The 13,530-nt window shown below is 39.6% G+C and overlaps 1 protein-coding gene across 2 annotated transcripts in view; it reads left to right on the forward strand.

Moving 5' to 3' along the window:
• asap1 (ArfGAP with SH3 domain, ankyrin repeat and PH domain 1) overlaps positions 1 to 13,530 on the forward strand; it is a 77,631-nt gene that overhangs the window by 32,867 nt on the left and 31,234 nt on the right. Inside the window, exons 3-6 of one of the 2 annotated variants that reach the window (XM_015375676.1) lie at positions 2,417 to 2,562; positions 8,869 to 8,943; positions 9,284 to 9,333; positions 9,419 to 9,548. In XM_015375676.1, the coding sequence (XP_015231162.1) occupies positions 2,417 to 2,562; positions 8,869 to 8,943; positions 9,284 to 9,333; positions 9,419 to 9,548 (401 nt within the window). Of the gene's footprint in view, positions 1 to 2,416; positions 2,563 to 8,868; positions 8,944 to 9,249; positions 9,334 to 9,418; positions 9,549 to 13,530 lie in introns of those variants that run through there. The other variant, XM_015375675.1, reaches the window with a different exon arrangement.

A 13,530-nucleotide genomic window follows, 5' to 3' on the forward strand; every position in this document is an offset into this window, starting at 1 on the left:
CTTCTGCTCTGGAGTGTAATCGCTTCGCCTATGAGAAAAAGGAGCAGCACATGAACCAAACGAAACACACGCGAATCGAACCGAGACAGTCGAACCGAACGGTTCGGACGGCTTTCATAAATCGTCCCATCCCTAGTCTGTATGAATGTAAATTGTACACAGAACTGAACCTGAACGCGCCAGGTACAACTGAACCGTGCTAACATGAGCAGACCGCCTCATCTCTTTACGGTCAGCCTTGAAACCATGAAATTTCAGATATTCATAAAAATACTAGCTTCCCTACCTACATGATTTCCAGTGATGATTCTGTTTAGCACTGTGATGAACCTCAATCTGCTGGTGTTGTTTCCTGCATTTGTAAGCTCTGATTACACTTTAGTTTGTCGTATCCACTTCCAAAAAGCTGACTCTTAAGTAAATGTACTAAAGGCTGCCTTCTTTGCCTGACTCTCGGCAAACTTCCTGAATGTTTGGGGAGCTGCCATGTTGATTTGCTTGTTTACCTTTAGAGAGCAGTAGTGCCGTAGATCGTCACTAGGAGGCGATGAAGAGTGCTAGCGTTGTGTGTAAATGGTCTTAAGGAACAGAGCTCAGCACTGTTAACTGATTCAAGCTCTGCACAGATCGGTTTTTAGAGTGTAGTGTAAATGGGGCTATATTTCATCAGGACAACTCCATCAAAAAGGTTTTAACCTTAGCTACATGTTATCCACTTTAGAAGCAGGTTGCAAAAAGATATCATGATAACCTGATTTAAGAAAAAGTATTTTCTTTTTGTGATGTAATGTCACTGCCATCCACTAGAGTGCTGTTCATTCTTAAGCGGAGTCTTACTAGTATTTCAAGAGGAGTAAAGCCGGGAGCAGAGGCATGCTAGGGCAGAAACTTTAATTCAGAGTCTGGACCAGGATTATTTTCTCTGTTTAATGTCAACAGGGTACACTATAGCCCCATTTACACTACCCTTTTGAAACCATGATGAAAAAGATCCAAACGCGGTGACCGAGATTACTGTAACTAAACTGGACCGTGCTCGGTCCGAACTCGGCATGGATCCTTTTTGGAGGGTTAGCGTAAATGGGGCATTTGTGATTCTGTTGTCCTGTTGTCACCTAAATGGTGCTTCAGTAAAGGGTAGTGTCATACTCTCTGCTGTGTTTGGTTGTTAAAAAATGGAAGGCATTAGGCAAAACATTTGTAATGTTCTTTGTTAAAAAAGACTATTTCCTCCGGGGTTTGAGGTTATTTATCCACAAAGCGCACCTCCTGTCATGGGAAAGGTAAATGGAGTGAGTAAAGCAAAAAGAAAAGGCAATTTCAAAAAGGATTTGAAAACGCAACTGAAAAAAAAATTTGAATAAGAAATAATCTTTTTAAATGTGGCATTAATTGAGGTATTTGTAATCCGACTAATTAATTTTGGTTTTTAAATCTCCACTTAGAAATAGGATTTGGAAAAACATTTTTAATTTCCAGTATTTAATAATGGATTAATAAGTACAATTTACAATTCATCTTTAATAATTCAATTTCATAAGGGCAATTAGAGAACAACATACCTGATTTAAATGTGAAATTTCAAATACCACATATACTGACAGTGCGTTGAAGTGGCATACCCTGTCTTTAAATGATAGTTTTATTTTTCTGTAGAATGTAAATCATTAGTGTTTCACATATTTTATTCATATTTTTTATTCAGTAAACTAAAACATTGCTGCTTTTTTATATCTTATAAATATGTCTTGTTTAATAATGTCTTTGAAAGCATATTTCTGTTTATTCAATCAGTATTTAATACAGCTGACACAATAAATACAACTTTTTGTGTAAAATACGAAGCCCCTTATATTAATCCAAAGATGATCTTTACACAAGAGAAACATTTTATTTTATTTTTTAATGACAATTATCAAGTAATCATTGATAAGATCAATCAACTTTAGATAAATTCAGTCATTCATAACTTGCTTCTCTATTTTTTTAATCAACCTGGCTATCAGAAATACTTAAATGTCCACAACATCACATCTTTGTTTTTTCATGTTTTGATTTTAATTAAAGAAATAAGTATTTTGTGAAACGCAAGGAAAAAAGGGGTGGGTTTCCTTTAGTGGGAGACGGGTAAACTGCACCGTCTTTAGTGGTTTTAAACTGGTGCTCTTTGAAACTGGGATATTTAGTTACCAAAAACCAGCTAATATCTTATCATGAAAATTATGTTAAATAATGTATACATGTTAAGCTGGGAGACTTTCAAAAAATGTGTAGATTCAACAACACTGAAAGCTTTTTTTGCTAAACCAGCAGGCCACTTCCTTTCCTCCTCAGATGGGCTATTTGTGCCAAACACCAGTCAGGATTCAGTGTGTATAAAGTGATTCCTGCTTAACCTCCTTGTATTTTCCAACAGATCATGTGCAGAATGAAGAAAACTATGCCCAGGCTCTGGATAAGTTTGGTAGCAACTTCATCAGCAGAGACAACCCTGATCTGGGGACAGCTTTTGTCAAGTTCTCCTCCCTTACCAAGGAGCTGTCTGCCCTGCTGAAGAACCTGGTGAGTCCAGCTTTTCAACGTCCCTTTTCAAAACAATAATTTAGAGTAGACCTCTTTTTCTTTTTTCTTTTTTTTTATATGTCTGCCCTGGAGGTTGGTTTCAACCTCATAACTATAGCAGTAGGAAACATGTTGTCACACAGCTTGCTTTTCTTGCCTGTCCCTGCACAGAGTGGTTAGGATGTCAGTTTAGGTCTCTGATTTTCAAGGGTCACTGGTGGGTTAAATACAGGTTTCTACAGCAGACTGAGACATTCTTCTCATTTTCTAAACTTTTCAAAATTGTATAAAAGTCTCCCACATGAGCTGGCATGGCTGACTGGCTGCTGCATAAGTAATTCATTTTCCTCTTGTAATCCTTAAAAACATCCTTGCCTTTTTTCAAGGTTCCATATTTTTCTTAAACTGTTGGTTTTCTTCATTTTCTACAATAAAAAAATGAATTAATGAGATGGTTTTATACAGAAAACGCATCGTAAAATAACTGGATTTTAACAGGCACATTTTGGTTTAGAAGGTGGCAGATTGTATTTTGAAAAACTTGATTTTAGCCAATTCTTTTTGATATACAGTAGTGTGTATGTAGAGATATCGCACTATCAATCTATTTGTCGATAGCAGCCAGAAAAAAATGTCTAAGATTTGCCTCCTTGTTCCTAATTTTAGATAATTTACTTATATTAGAAAACCCGTAACTCAGTAACAGCTTCCACAGTGTTGTTTGTGTCACCTGTTAGTGGTTACGTATGTTTAATTTTGACTTTCTGAGCAACCGGTCACTGTTTTAGTAACCATTGGATGTTTTGGTGAATCTCTGTTTAGTTACTATCAGCTTAAAATACAGACAATTTTTGTTCATATATGTTCAAGATTCCTATATAAGCTCAATTTGAGTCTTTCATATAAGTTGTATTCAACTTGTTGAAGATAAGTAATAAATAGGTAACATTATTGCATAAGATAAGCTTTAAACATATAATTCGGATTAATGTTGGTTTAAAAATAAAGCTCTCTTATTTTGTTGTAATAAAGAGACTAATAAAGGGATTAATGTCACCCTGTAAGGTTTGGTATTTGAAGCAGGTGCGGCGGTTTATGCAAGAAGAGTATGGGGTTACATGTTTTTTGTATAGTTGCTTAAACTGCTTTGGATGAAAACTGCTCCTTTAAGAATACAGAAATTATTTTCTTTTTATATGAGTCCTTAGAATCAGTATAATGCACGGTTCAACCAGGTTTACCAGGTGCAACTGTACAAACTTCAATTAGCAGATAAAGCCCTGTTTTATTGATAAGCTAAATTCATCTAATATAAAGTGGTCAGGTCTTATCTTTATGCTTTTATAAGGTTTTCACATACTGTTAATCCTATTTTTCAGACCTCATTTTTTGCCATCTTGTCATCGACTTTGCTTAAAGGTATAGTGGAGGATCAAAATTAGTGGTCTTCCTAATTGTCAATCATGCTGGTGTTTACGTAAGGCCATCCAAAGTGATTGTCCCATTTACAGGTGGTGAGTCTGACATAAAGGAAAAATAGCAAATCCTCTTTCGGAAAGTAAGCTTGTATGAGAGATGCAAAAAGCAAGTTTTAAACAGAGCGTGCACGAGGTGAAATGGACTTGTGCATGCTCTCGCACACATTTTATAAGGGTCCCCTCTCAGGAGTGGGTACAGGGTTGTGCATGTGCATTGTTTTCAATGGAGAGGTTGGGTCTTTTCAAAAATTTCCGAAAATTCTCCATTATACCTTTAAATTTAGCTACAGATTTAGGAACAAGCTGTGATGGACAGGTGAAATTCTGGAGAGAAAATTATTGTGGTTGTGGTTTGAGGACCCAAATGCAGAGGCAGGGATGCAGAGGTGAGTTTCTTGTAGATTTAATGAAGGGTTAACAGACAACTGAGGCAGGAATCCAAAAATCAAACATGTAAAAAGTGAAACCAGAAACCATGGAGACTTCAGGGGGGAAAAAATCACAACGAGAATGACACAGTAAGACATGGTTGGAGGAAGTTAGACGAGGAGCCAGAACTGAGGAACTGCACAAGGAGAGTATTTATGGGAGAATGAAACAAAGAGAGGACTAACGAGCAGATTGGGAGCAGGTGTGAAGAGAGCAGGAGGTGTCAAGGAGCTAGGGAAAAAGGAGACCAACACAAGAGGGCAACAGATAAAAACCTGAGAACTGAAATATAACCAGAAAACACAAAAAAATAAGAATTAAACCAATAAAACTAGAAAACATGAAGTAAAGTAAAACTCAAAAGAACACATAACAGAACCAAGAATGTGGCACGTCAGAGGTTTAGACCTGGAGGAGTGTTTGGTTGCAGTGCAATTTTAAAACATGGCCTAACTTTGTTCTTTTAAAATAAACACAGTGGAAAACTTTGCCAGAGAATTGTACCCTTAGACGCTTATTATCTTCCTGCCATGGATTTCCCTCAGTTCCTGTTAAATAACGTGTCCTGTTTAAATCCTCTGTGAGCGATTGCTGCTGGAAGAAGAGCCAGATCCCGGCCTTTCCTTCCCTTCTCTTCCCGTGTGGCTGACAGCGAGATTAGACAACATAAATACACTTGGCAGCAGCAGGGAACAGCTGAGTGTGTCTTTGTTACCCAAACCAAATGCCGCTGTCTGTGAACCAGCGTATTGTGGAAAAGTGAACGGATCTCTCTCAATCGCCCTCTAAGTTAAACTTATCTGCAGCAGTGTATCGAGTTATCAGCCCTCGATAGCTGCACCCTGAGGGCAGCTGGTACGACAAATGAGTATCGACGACCAAGAGCATGTCCTGGATGTGTCCCCGGGTTTACACTAACTCATTTAACCAGTTTCCCTGCATCATCTTGTCTTTGTATTTCCAAGAATTGTGTGGTTAGAAGAGAAAAGCCTTTGTGACAGTTAACAAGAGGAGCTGGAAGAGCTCGTCAGCAGCCGGTCGGTGAAGGATTGATTTTGATGTTGGCCATATGCAAGACAGGCACTTAAGGAGCACATTAGTGCCCATTAGTGCTTGTTTACTTCCTTCAGCGTGGCTGCTGTATCAGAGTGGACTTGGCTAACAACTACAGGGTCTTAAATGCATAGTAGTCATGTAAATGACCTCTATGGAGCCGCTGAGCAAAGCTGCAGCAACAAAAGCTGCAGGACGAATCATGTCTTTCCCGCCTCTCCAAAGGCTTTAGCAGATATGGTTAAAAAAATAAAGCTGGTGTTTCATAAAGATAAGAAGCGACTCACCTTTCCTCTTGTCAAGGTTGAAAAACTTAAATGGTGAAGAGACTTTCTGAATTGAGCAAACCCCCTCTGAACTAATGGCTGAATTTTTCATTTTGTGTGCTCTAGCATATATCCAGTCGTTTTTTGTTTTTTTTTAAGTCTGTTTTATGTACGATAGAAAATGTATTTTGCATAAAACACCCTTGAGCATCTCTGCTCTTATTTATAAAGCTTCATTTTCCGATAAACTGAACAGGAGGTTGGTCCATCTAAGGTCCTGTATTAATTTAGGGGAAGGACGATAGAATATATTAGCTGCCATACATTATACACAATTACTTAACCAGCATACTACTCTTAGACCTTCAAGGTGTGCAAGCAGTCAGATGTCCATTTTTTAAGTTGGTCCTCTACATATTTTTTAATTCTCAGTATTGCTGGTTGAATTAAACACTGAAATAGACTAAGGCGCAATCCCAATACATCCCCTACTTTAAACGACTACTCATCACCCAGTGACCACACACCCTGGAGTTGAAGCCAAAACGGTTAAGGCTTCATTATCTTCTAGGAATTAGGACACCCCTCGCTACATAGTCGATGTTTGGGTACGTGTCCGACTTTACATTTACTTATGCACAAGATACTGTAAGTTGCACCATGAAAAAAGACAAAGCTTTTTTGAAAAAACAAAAACAAATATTGAAGATGAAATTGTAGGAAAGAGGATTAAGCTGAGCTTGGTTATCTATCCTTTTCGTTTATCAGGTATTACTCTTGAGTGATTATTAAACTTAGTTAAGCAATTTTTGTGCAATAAATACGCAAATTACTAAAGCATAGGACGAAATTACACATTGCCATGCTATTTTTTTCCCATCAAAATGAAAGACAGAGAAAATATTGTTGTTGGTGGCTTTTGAAAAAAACAGAAAGACTGTTTCATTGTCCTACCTCCAGTGCAGACGCCGGCCAGCTGATGCCTTCTCTCCCCCACTCTAGTTGGGCGGCAGGCTGCGCAGATCCTACGATGTGCTCCTTCCGTTGTTCTATGACTTACCAAATCTCATACTGCTCTCCTTCGTTCTTCAGTAGTTAGCCTCCATAGCTAGCCCCAGCCAGCTGTAGTCCCTCCCCAATGGCGTTGTTTCCCCAGTGGGCTTCTCCGATCTCCAGCTGTGCTTCTCCACTTTCTTCCTGAGCTAGCACCGGCAAGCTGCTGCCATCTCTACTTGCTCTGGCGTGCTGTTTCCTTGGCGGGCTCCTCCGATCTCCCACCGTGCTTCCTTAACTCCAGAGGGGGGGCGCTTGGGCAGCCTCTTTCCACGTCTGGAGCTCTTTCTGAATGTGTTTTTATACTTATTTCCTGCTTCTCCTGTCTTTGCTCCAAAATACTTAGGCCCCGTCCACACGAAGCCAAACCCTGGCCTAAACGCACAAATTTTTCACCAAACCAGCCTCTCATCCACACGAAGCCGGCGTTTCGGGGGTCTGTAAACAATCTTTTTTTTATTTAGCCTTCAGAGTGGGAAGATTTTGAAACGCCGTTTTCGAGTTTCCATCTTTAAGCTCTAACCGCATTTTTTTTTACACGCATGCGTCATAGCGTTGCCTCTAAACACGCATGCGCGACACAGTATCACAACAACAATGGCGCCGTACTGTGTTGAATGGTTGCTGCTCATGCTGCTCACCCTGCTGTCGGGCTTACAACAGAATCTTCTTCTGGAATATCTCCAGGAAGAACAGAGCAATATCGACGACATAGTTCAACACCCGAATTTGACTGAACCACGAAAATGGACCCGCAGGGCAACCATGTATAAATATTGGTGCGCATGCCCAACATTTCGTCGCCTATTTTTGCTTTGGCACCACAGCGCCACTTACAGGCCTGGCATACATTTTGCAGCGTTTTCATGCATTCGTGTGGACGATCACATTTATTTTACGTCTCCATCTTTATGACAAACGTTCTGGAAAATATTAGCGTTTCGTGTTCGTTTTGACTTCGTGTGGACGGGGCCTTAATCTCTGTTGTCTGGGAGAATCAGGTGAACCTAGAACGCCCATGCCAATGGCTTTGTTTGGCTTTCAAAAGTAAAAAGATAAACAACAACAAAATCTCACGTCATCCATGCTTTCTGTGAAACTGTCTCCACCCCTTCCCTAGCAAGTCAGCATCTGAAATTCCTTGTTTTATTAATATATAAAATATTAACTTCTGATAGTGTTGCTAAAATTACAATAACTTTCTCCCCACATATAACATTAGCAACACTAACTACAGCAACTATAACACTACATAAAAACACAGCTGGTGTTTTGAAATACCTGAATGAATTATGACTAAATATTTTACAGATCTGGACAGGTACGGAAAATCTTCAATTATTAGACTCTTTTTGTACAGTACAATTTCCGAGGTTCGTATCCATCCAATCAACCAACACTTCTTGGTGTAGTAATGTCTGTAAAGCTACAAAATACCATCAATAATGTGCTTAAAAATACAAATCTACTTGTTTAAAAATGAGTGTTACCACCAGCCATGAGCCTTTGCTCTGTTCAGCAAATTGCTAAGTTCTTGTGTGTGTGTGTGTGTGTGTGTGTGTGTGTGGGCGGCAGCTTCATCCATCTGGCGTCTTTGGCAATTTTGGAGTCATTTCATTTATTTTTTCTTTTTGTTTTGTAGCTCATTGTGTTTTAATCTCTCTGCTGTTAAGAGGAGTAAACATTTAACAGACTCTCATCAGTTGTCTGTCTATTAGTCTTTGTCATTATGTGAAAAGTTCCAGCAGAGAAAAGAAAAAAAACAGAAATCACTTAATGCTCGTCTAGTTTTTAAACATCAGACGAGGAGGACGAGTTTCATTTCATTTCCATGTTTCTTTCTTATTTATGTTCCAAATTAAATTACAGCGCCTGCTCATTTATCATGTTCTGTAGAAACATTCTGTTTATTAGACAGAGTCATTGTTTTGTCTTCAAGAGAATCTATCAACCATTTGCTTCTGGCGCACTGTAGGAACACATCAGCTGTTTCCTATAGTTGTTGAAACCTTTTTTTTTTCTTGCAGCTCCAGAGCCTCAGCCACAATGTGATCTTCACCCTGGACTCGCTGCTCAAGGGGGATTTGAAAGGCGTGAAAGGGGTAAGATTCACAGTCTTACTGGACTCTGCATCGTCAGCATGTCTATATCCATCTGAAACCCCCCCCTGCCTGTGATTAAGTGGAAAGACCGGGGGAGAAAGAAGAGGAATTTTCCTTTGAAACCGTAAATCTGGCAGATGTAAACACTGCCTTTGTGTGGTGTATAAAGAGAGTAAGTGGGTCATGAACTCCTCATGTTGGAGGTTAAAGAAGAGGCGTTGTCTTCACTGGGCAATCAGGCTGTGAATCATGAGTAAAATGTTTTCAAACTCCACAAATATCTCAGTCCTCAAACTGACCTCATTGGACTTTACTGAATCTAGTCCTTCTGCGTCTGCAGGACTTAAAGAAGCCCTTCGACAAAGCGTGGAAGGACTACGAGGCCAAGTTGTAAGTCGATGAAGCTGTACTGTACCAGCTTCCTAGTTTGTCCTGATTAGAATCAGAGGTGACTTTTTCCTTTGTTTTGTTTCAGTACAAAGATAGAGAAGGAGAAGCGGGAGCACGCCAAGCAGCATGGGATGATCCGCACCGAGATCACCGGGGCTGAGATCGCAGAGGAGATGGAGAAGGAGCGCCGCCTGTTCCAGCTGCAGATGTGTGAGGTGAGTCGTTTTATATTTTGACTTACACTGATTTCACAAAAGGGAATGAAAATAAAAGTTTTTAGGTATTTTTTTCCCCAGTGTTGCTTATTTAGATTCTTCCCAAGGAAAATCCAGCTTTGAGCCTATAGAGTAAGACTGGAAGTCATCAAGCAGAACAATTTGTTCAAACACTCTGTTTCTGCTGCCTTAACGCTTCTTTTTCAGCTTAATTTTAAAGACTTTGAACGCAACTGTCTATTACACTGAATCGTCTTTGTAGAGACGTACGGATGGACGGATATTTCTTTGCTTAAAAGCTTAGAAATGGACCAACCAATGGGAGTTGCTACTCAGGAAAAGTTTCCTTATGCTTAAAACAATCTGATGGTCGAATACGTTCCATCAGGTTTTTAAGCCAGAGCATAAGTCCTGGTTCCATCCATCACAGTAGGTCCTGAAGCATCAAAGTAGTCCCAGACCACCACACTACCACCACCATCTTTAACTGAATACATGTTGATCTCTATTTTACAACATTGGTAGAAGTTAGTGGCCTTCTGAAGCTTCACCACATTCTATGTTTTCTTTAGTTTTCGGATAATGGTTCTCTGTTTTGTTAGCTGGAGACTCAAAACCTTAGAAATGTATCTCTACCCTCTGATGGATGTCCCTGACTTTGTTTCTCATCTGTTCCTCCGTTCTCCTCACTTACTTGATCCCTCGATTATTCAGGTCCAACACCAATCAGTGTGGAGGTGGCTAGTAAAACATAAACACCTGTTTTTAATCCGTTAAGTCATAATTTAACAAGGGTTCAGCTACATTTCATCACAGGGGCAGCTTGTTTGGATGGCTGCTTCCCCCTCAGTGAATCAAGTTGTTATTGGAAAACTGCCTCTTGCATTCACTCAGTTTAATTTACTCTGATATTAAAATGTGTGATTCTACTTTTTATGGCCCTGCGTTTATATACGACCTAAAACGATGTGTAATTACTGAGAGGGGTTTATTAAATGATACACATGTTCCAGCCTTAAGCTGTGAGGTGTTGCTGCTGAATCTTAAAAGGAAATTGTTCTGAGAAAAGTCAGATATTTATGGTTTAAATCAAAGTTTTGTTCTCTAAGAGTTTTTAAACTTTCTCTTAATCCTTTTTTTTCTTAATCTAGCCTCTATGTTTCACAAAGGGCAAACATTTGAGAAACCTGGCAACAAAAAGTAAAGCCTAAAACAAAAGTGAGCTCTGTGTTTGTGCCCAGAAGAATTAGAACAAACTGTTTGAGCTCTCTCTGTTAGGCCAAAATCCTCCCTGGCCGTGGGCGGCGGCGCCTACGCCTCGCTCACTCTCTATTTTATTCTGCTAGAATTTTTTCTTTTTCTTAGATTACATAATGCCGCTCGCTTTGCTTTCTGGCTTTTCTGGATTAGCTTTGTGCAAAGTCCAGCAGACAGGCCCTCTTCTCTTTCCCTCTCCTGCATTTTCCACCTGTTTCCACAAAGATGAAGTTGAATCTCATTATCCATAATGCTTTCCAGTAACTCTAGACAGCATCTCAGTGAGGCTGAAAGACTCATCCTTTTTATAATTGACAACACATTGAATATCAAAAGCTTTTTAAAAGTGATCTGCAGTGCATTTTCTAAAACAACATTAAAAGTCAGGCTGGAAGGGAAAATTTGCATGCCTTATTTTGAAGGGGGTATAAGTTGCAAACAATACGGCTTGTTTTTGACAACTGAGGGTCAGTGATTGTAAAACTAGCGGTGAATCAACGCTCTCACATTAAGGATACTTTGAGTGTTATAACTTTTAAAAGTCTTGCATCATTTTCGAGCTAACAGTTAAATGCACGGAGCTTGTCTCTTCACACATCAGGCTTTTAAAATTCATCTGACACCTTCTAGTCGCCTAACAGACTTGTTAAAACACATCCACTTTTGAAAGAGCGTAGTTGGTGGGCTATTTTTAGCTTTTACTTCTCTAGCTAATGCTTTAAAGTATCCATCTCTGTTGATTTCAGCACATGATTTCAGCTTTTCATTCATTTTTGCTGTGATTTGAAGCTTTAAAAATGTCAGAATTCATCAGAATTGTTGGCTAAAAGTCCAACATAGTGAGGCTCTCTGTTTGCCTGCTGTGCTTTGGCTCCTATCATTGTCTGAATGTGTGCAGCAGCTATGAAACCCCATCAGCTGCTGCATTTTACAGTTTAGCGGCCCGCCTCCGGTTGGAGCTGGATGCCAGCGACAAGTTGTAGCACCCACATCATTATCACCGCCTTCCTCTTTTGTTGGCTTCCTTGGCTCTAGATTTGGTTTGAAATGAATTACAGTTTGTTGGCTTTTTATGAATTCGTGACTATTTTCTGTCATTGTGGCTTAAAGAGGTAAAAGGAAAACAGAACTGGGTTGCATTAGATAAATAAAGTGAGTTTAAGGGCTCACATGGTAAGGATGTGTAAACAACTCATCTTTAATTTCAGTGGTCTTCAGCTGTGAAATTAGATGCAGTTTGCAGCTGACCCACAGCATCACAACTCCATTGAACTCAACAGTGGGCATGAGGTGCTCTTTCCCATTATCATCTTTTATTTTACAACTGACAGTCAAGGATTTTCTTTCCCTAAAAAAAAGCTAGAGGTAGTAAAACTCCAGACGTTTAGGTCTGTGTTTGTAGGATAGAATCATCTTTCTCCCAAATGTCTGTTCGATATATATCGACATCATCTAATGGGATTAATGGAGGCCTGGTGAGCTCCATGATCCCCCTCCTTTGGCAGCAGTTCCTTAACAATGAGCTTTGTAGATCATTTTCTTCCTTCCTTATCACTCCTCCCCAAGCCTCATTCTTCACACCTCCAGTTGATTAAACTGTTTTGATTGTGAATATTGCTCTAATAGCTGGTGTCAGTGGATAGATATTTTCTTCTAGCCATTTTCTGTTTTTCTTTAATTGCACGCTCTTATTTTGAAGAGTGGCTCAATTAAATGGGATTTCTTATCATATTGTGTTTATAGTTGACTGAAAAAGTTAAACACAGCTAACTAGTTTCGGTATTTCCTAGTAATTTATTAGGTGTTTCTGTCTTATGGGTCTGCAACTTTTCTCCAAGCAAACAGCCAATTTGCTCTCAGTTCAGCTTAATTCAAATAATTTGGGATTAAAAAAAAAAAAAATCTACTACATTGAATTTGCTTTCATTAAAAATAATTGTATTTGTTTTGTTTTCCTTCAAAGGAAATTGAAAATAAAATACAATTAGAGTTTTTACATAGTCTAAATAAAAAATTAAGTAGAAATTAACCAAAGTATTAATGACATAAATGCTTTCTTAAGAAAATAAGTGACCAACAAATCCCTCTCTCCAGTGATTTATTAGCTTATTTTAAACTAGATATATACCTAATTAGATTATTTTAGTCTCCATAGATTAAAACGATGTTTTGTATTAATAGTGTGGATGTTACATTTTGTTGAGTTGGGGTTAACATGTTTTATTAAGGGTTTATTCTGGGATTTCTTTGAAGCTAAAGCATGTAAGTAATGCTGTACTGAGGCTTTTAATCATACATATCCATCCCTCCATTCATCCATCCATCCATCCATCCATCCATCCATCCATCCATCCATCCATCCATCCATCCATCCATCCATCCATCCATCTTCCTCCGCTTATCCGGGGTCGGGTCGTGGGGGCAGCAGCTTAAGAAGGGAGGCCCAGACTTCCCTCTCCCCAGCCACTTCTTCTAGTCCCTCAGGAGGAACCCCAAGGTGTTCCCAGGCCAGCCAAGAAACATAGTCTCTCCAGCGTGTCCTGGGCCTCCCCCCGGTGGGACGTGCCCGGAACACCTCACCAGGGAGGCATCCAGGAGGCATCCTAACCAGATGCCCGAGCCACCTCAACTGGCTCCTCTCGACGTGGAGGAGCAGCGGCTCTACTCCGAGTCCTTCCTGGATGACCGAGCTTCTCACCCTATCTCTAAGGGAGAGCCCAGCCAC

The sequence above is a fragment of the Cyprinodon variegatus genome, unplaced genomic scaffold, assembly GCF_000732505.1.
Source record: "Cyprinodon variegatus isolate N-32 unplaced genomic scaffold, C_variegatus-1.0 Scaffold123, whole genome shotgun sequence".
Lineage (NCBI taxonomy): Eukaryota > Metazoa > Chordata > Actinopteri > Cyprinodontiformes > Cyprinodontidae > Cyprinodon > Cyprinodon variegatus.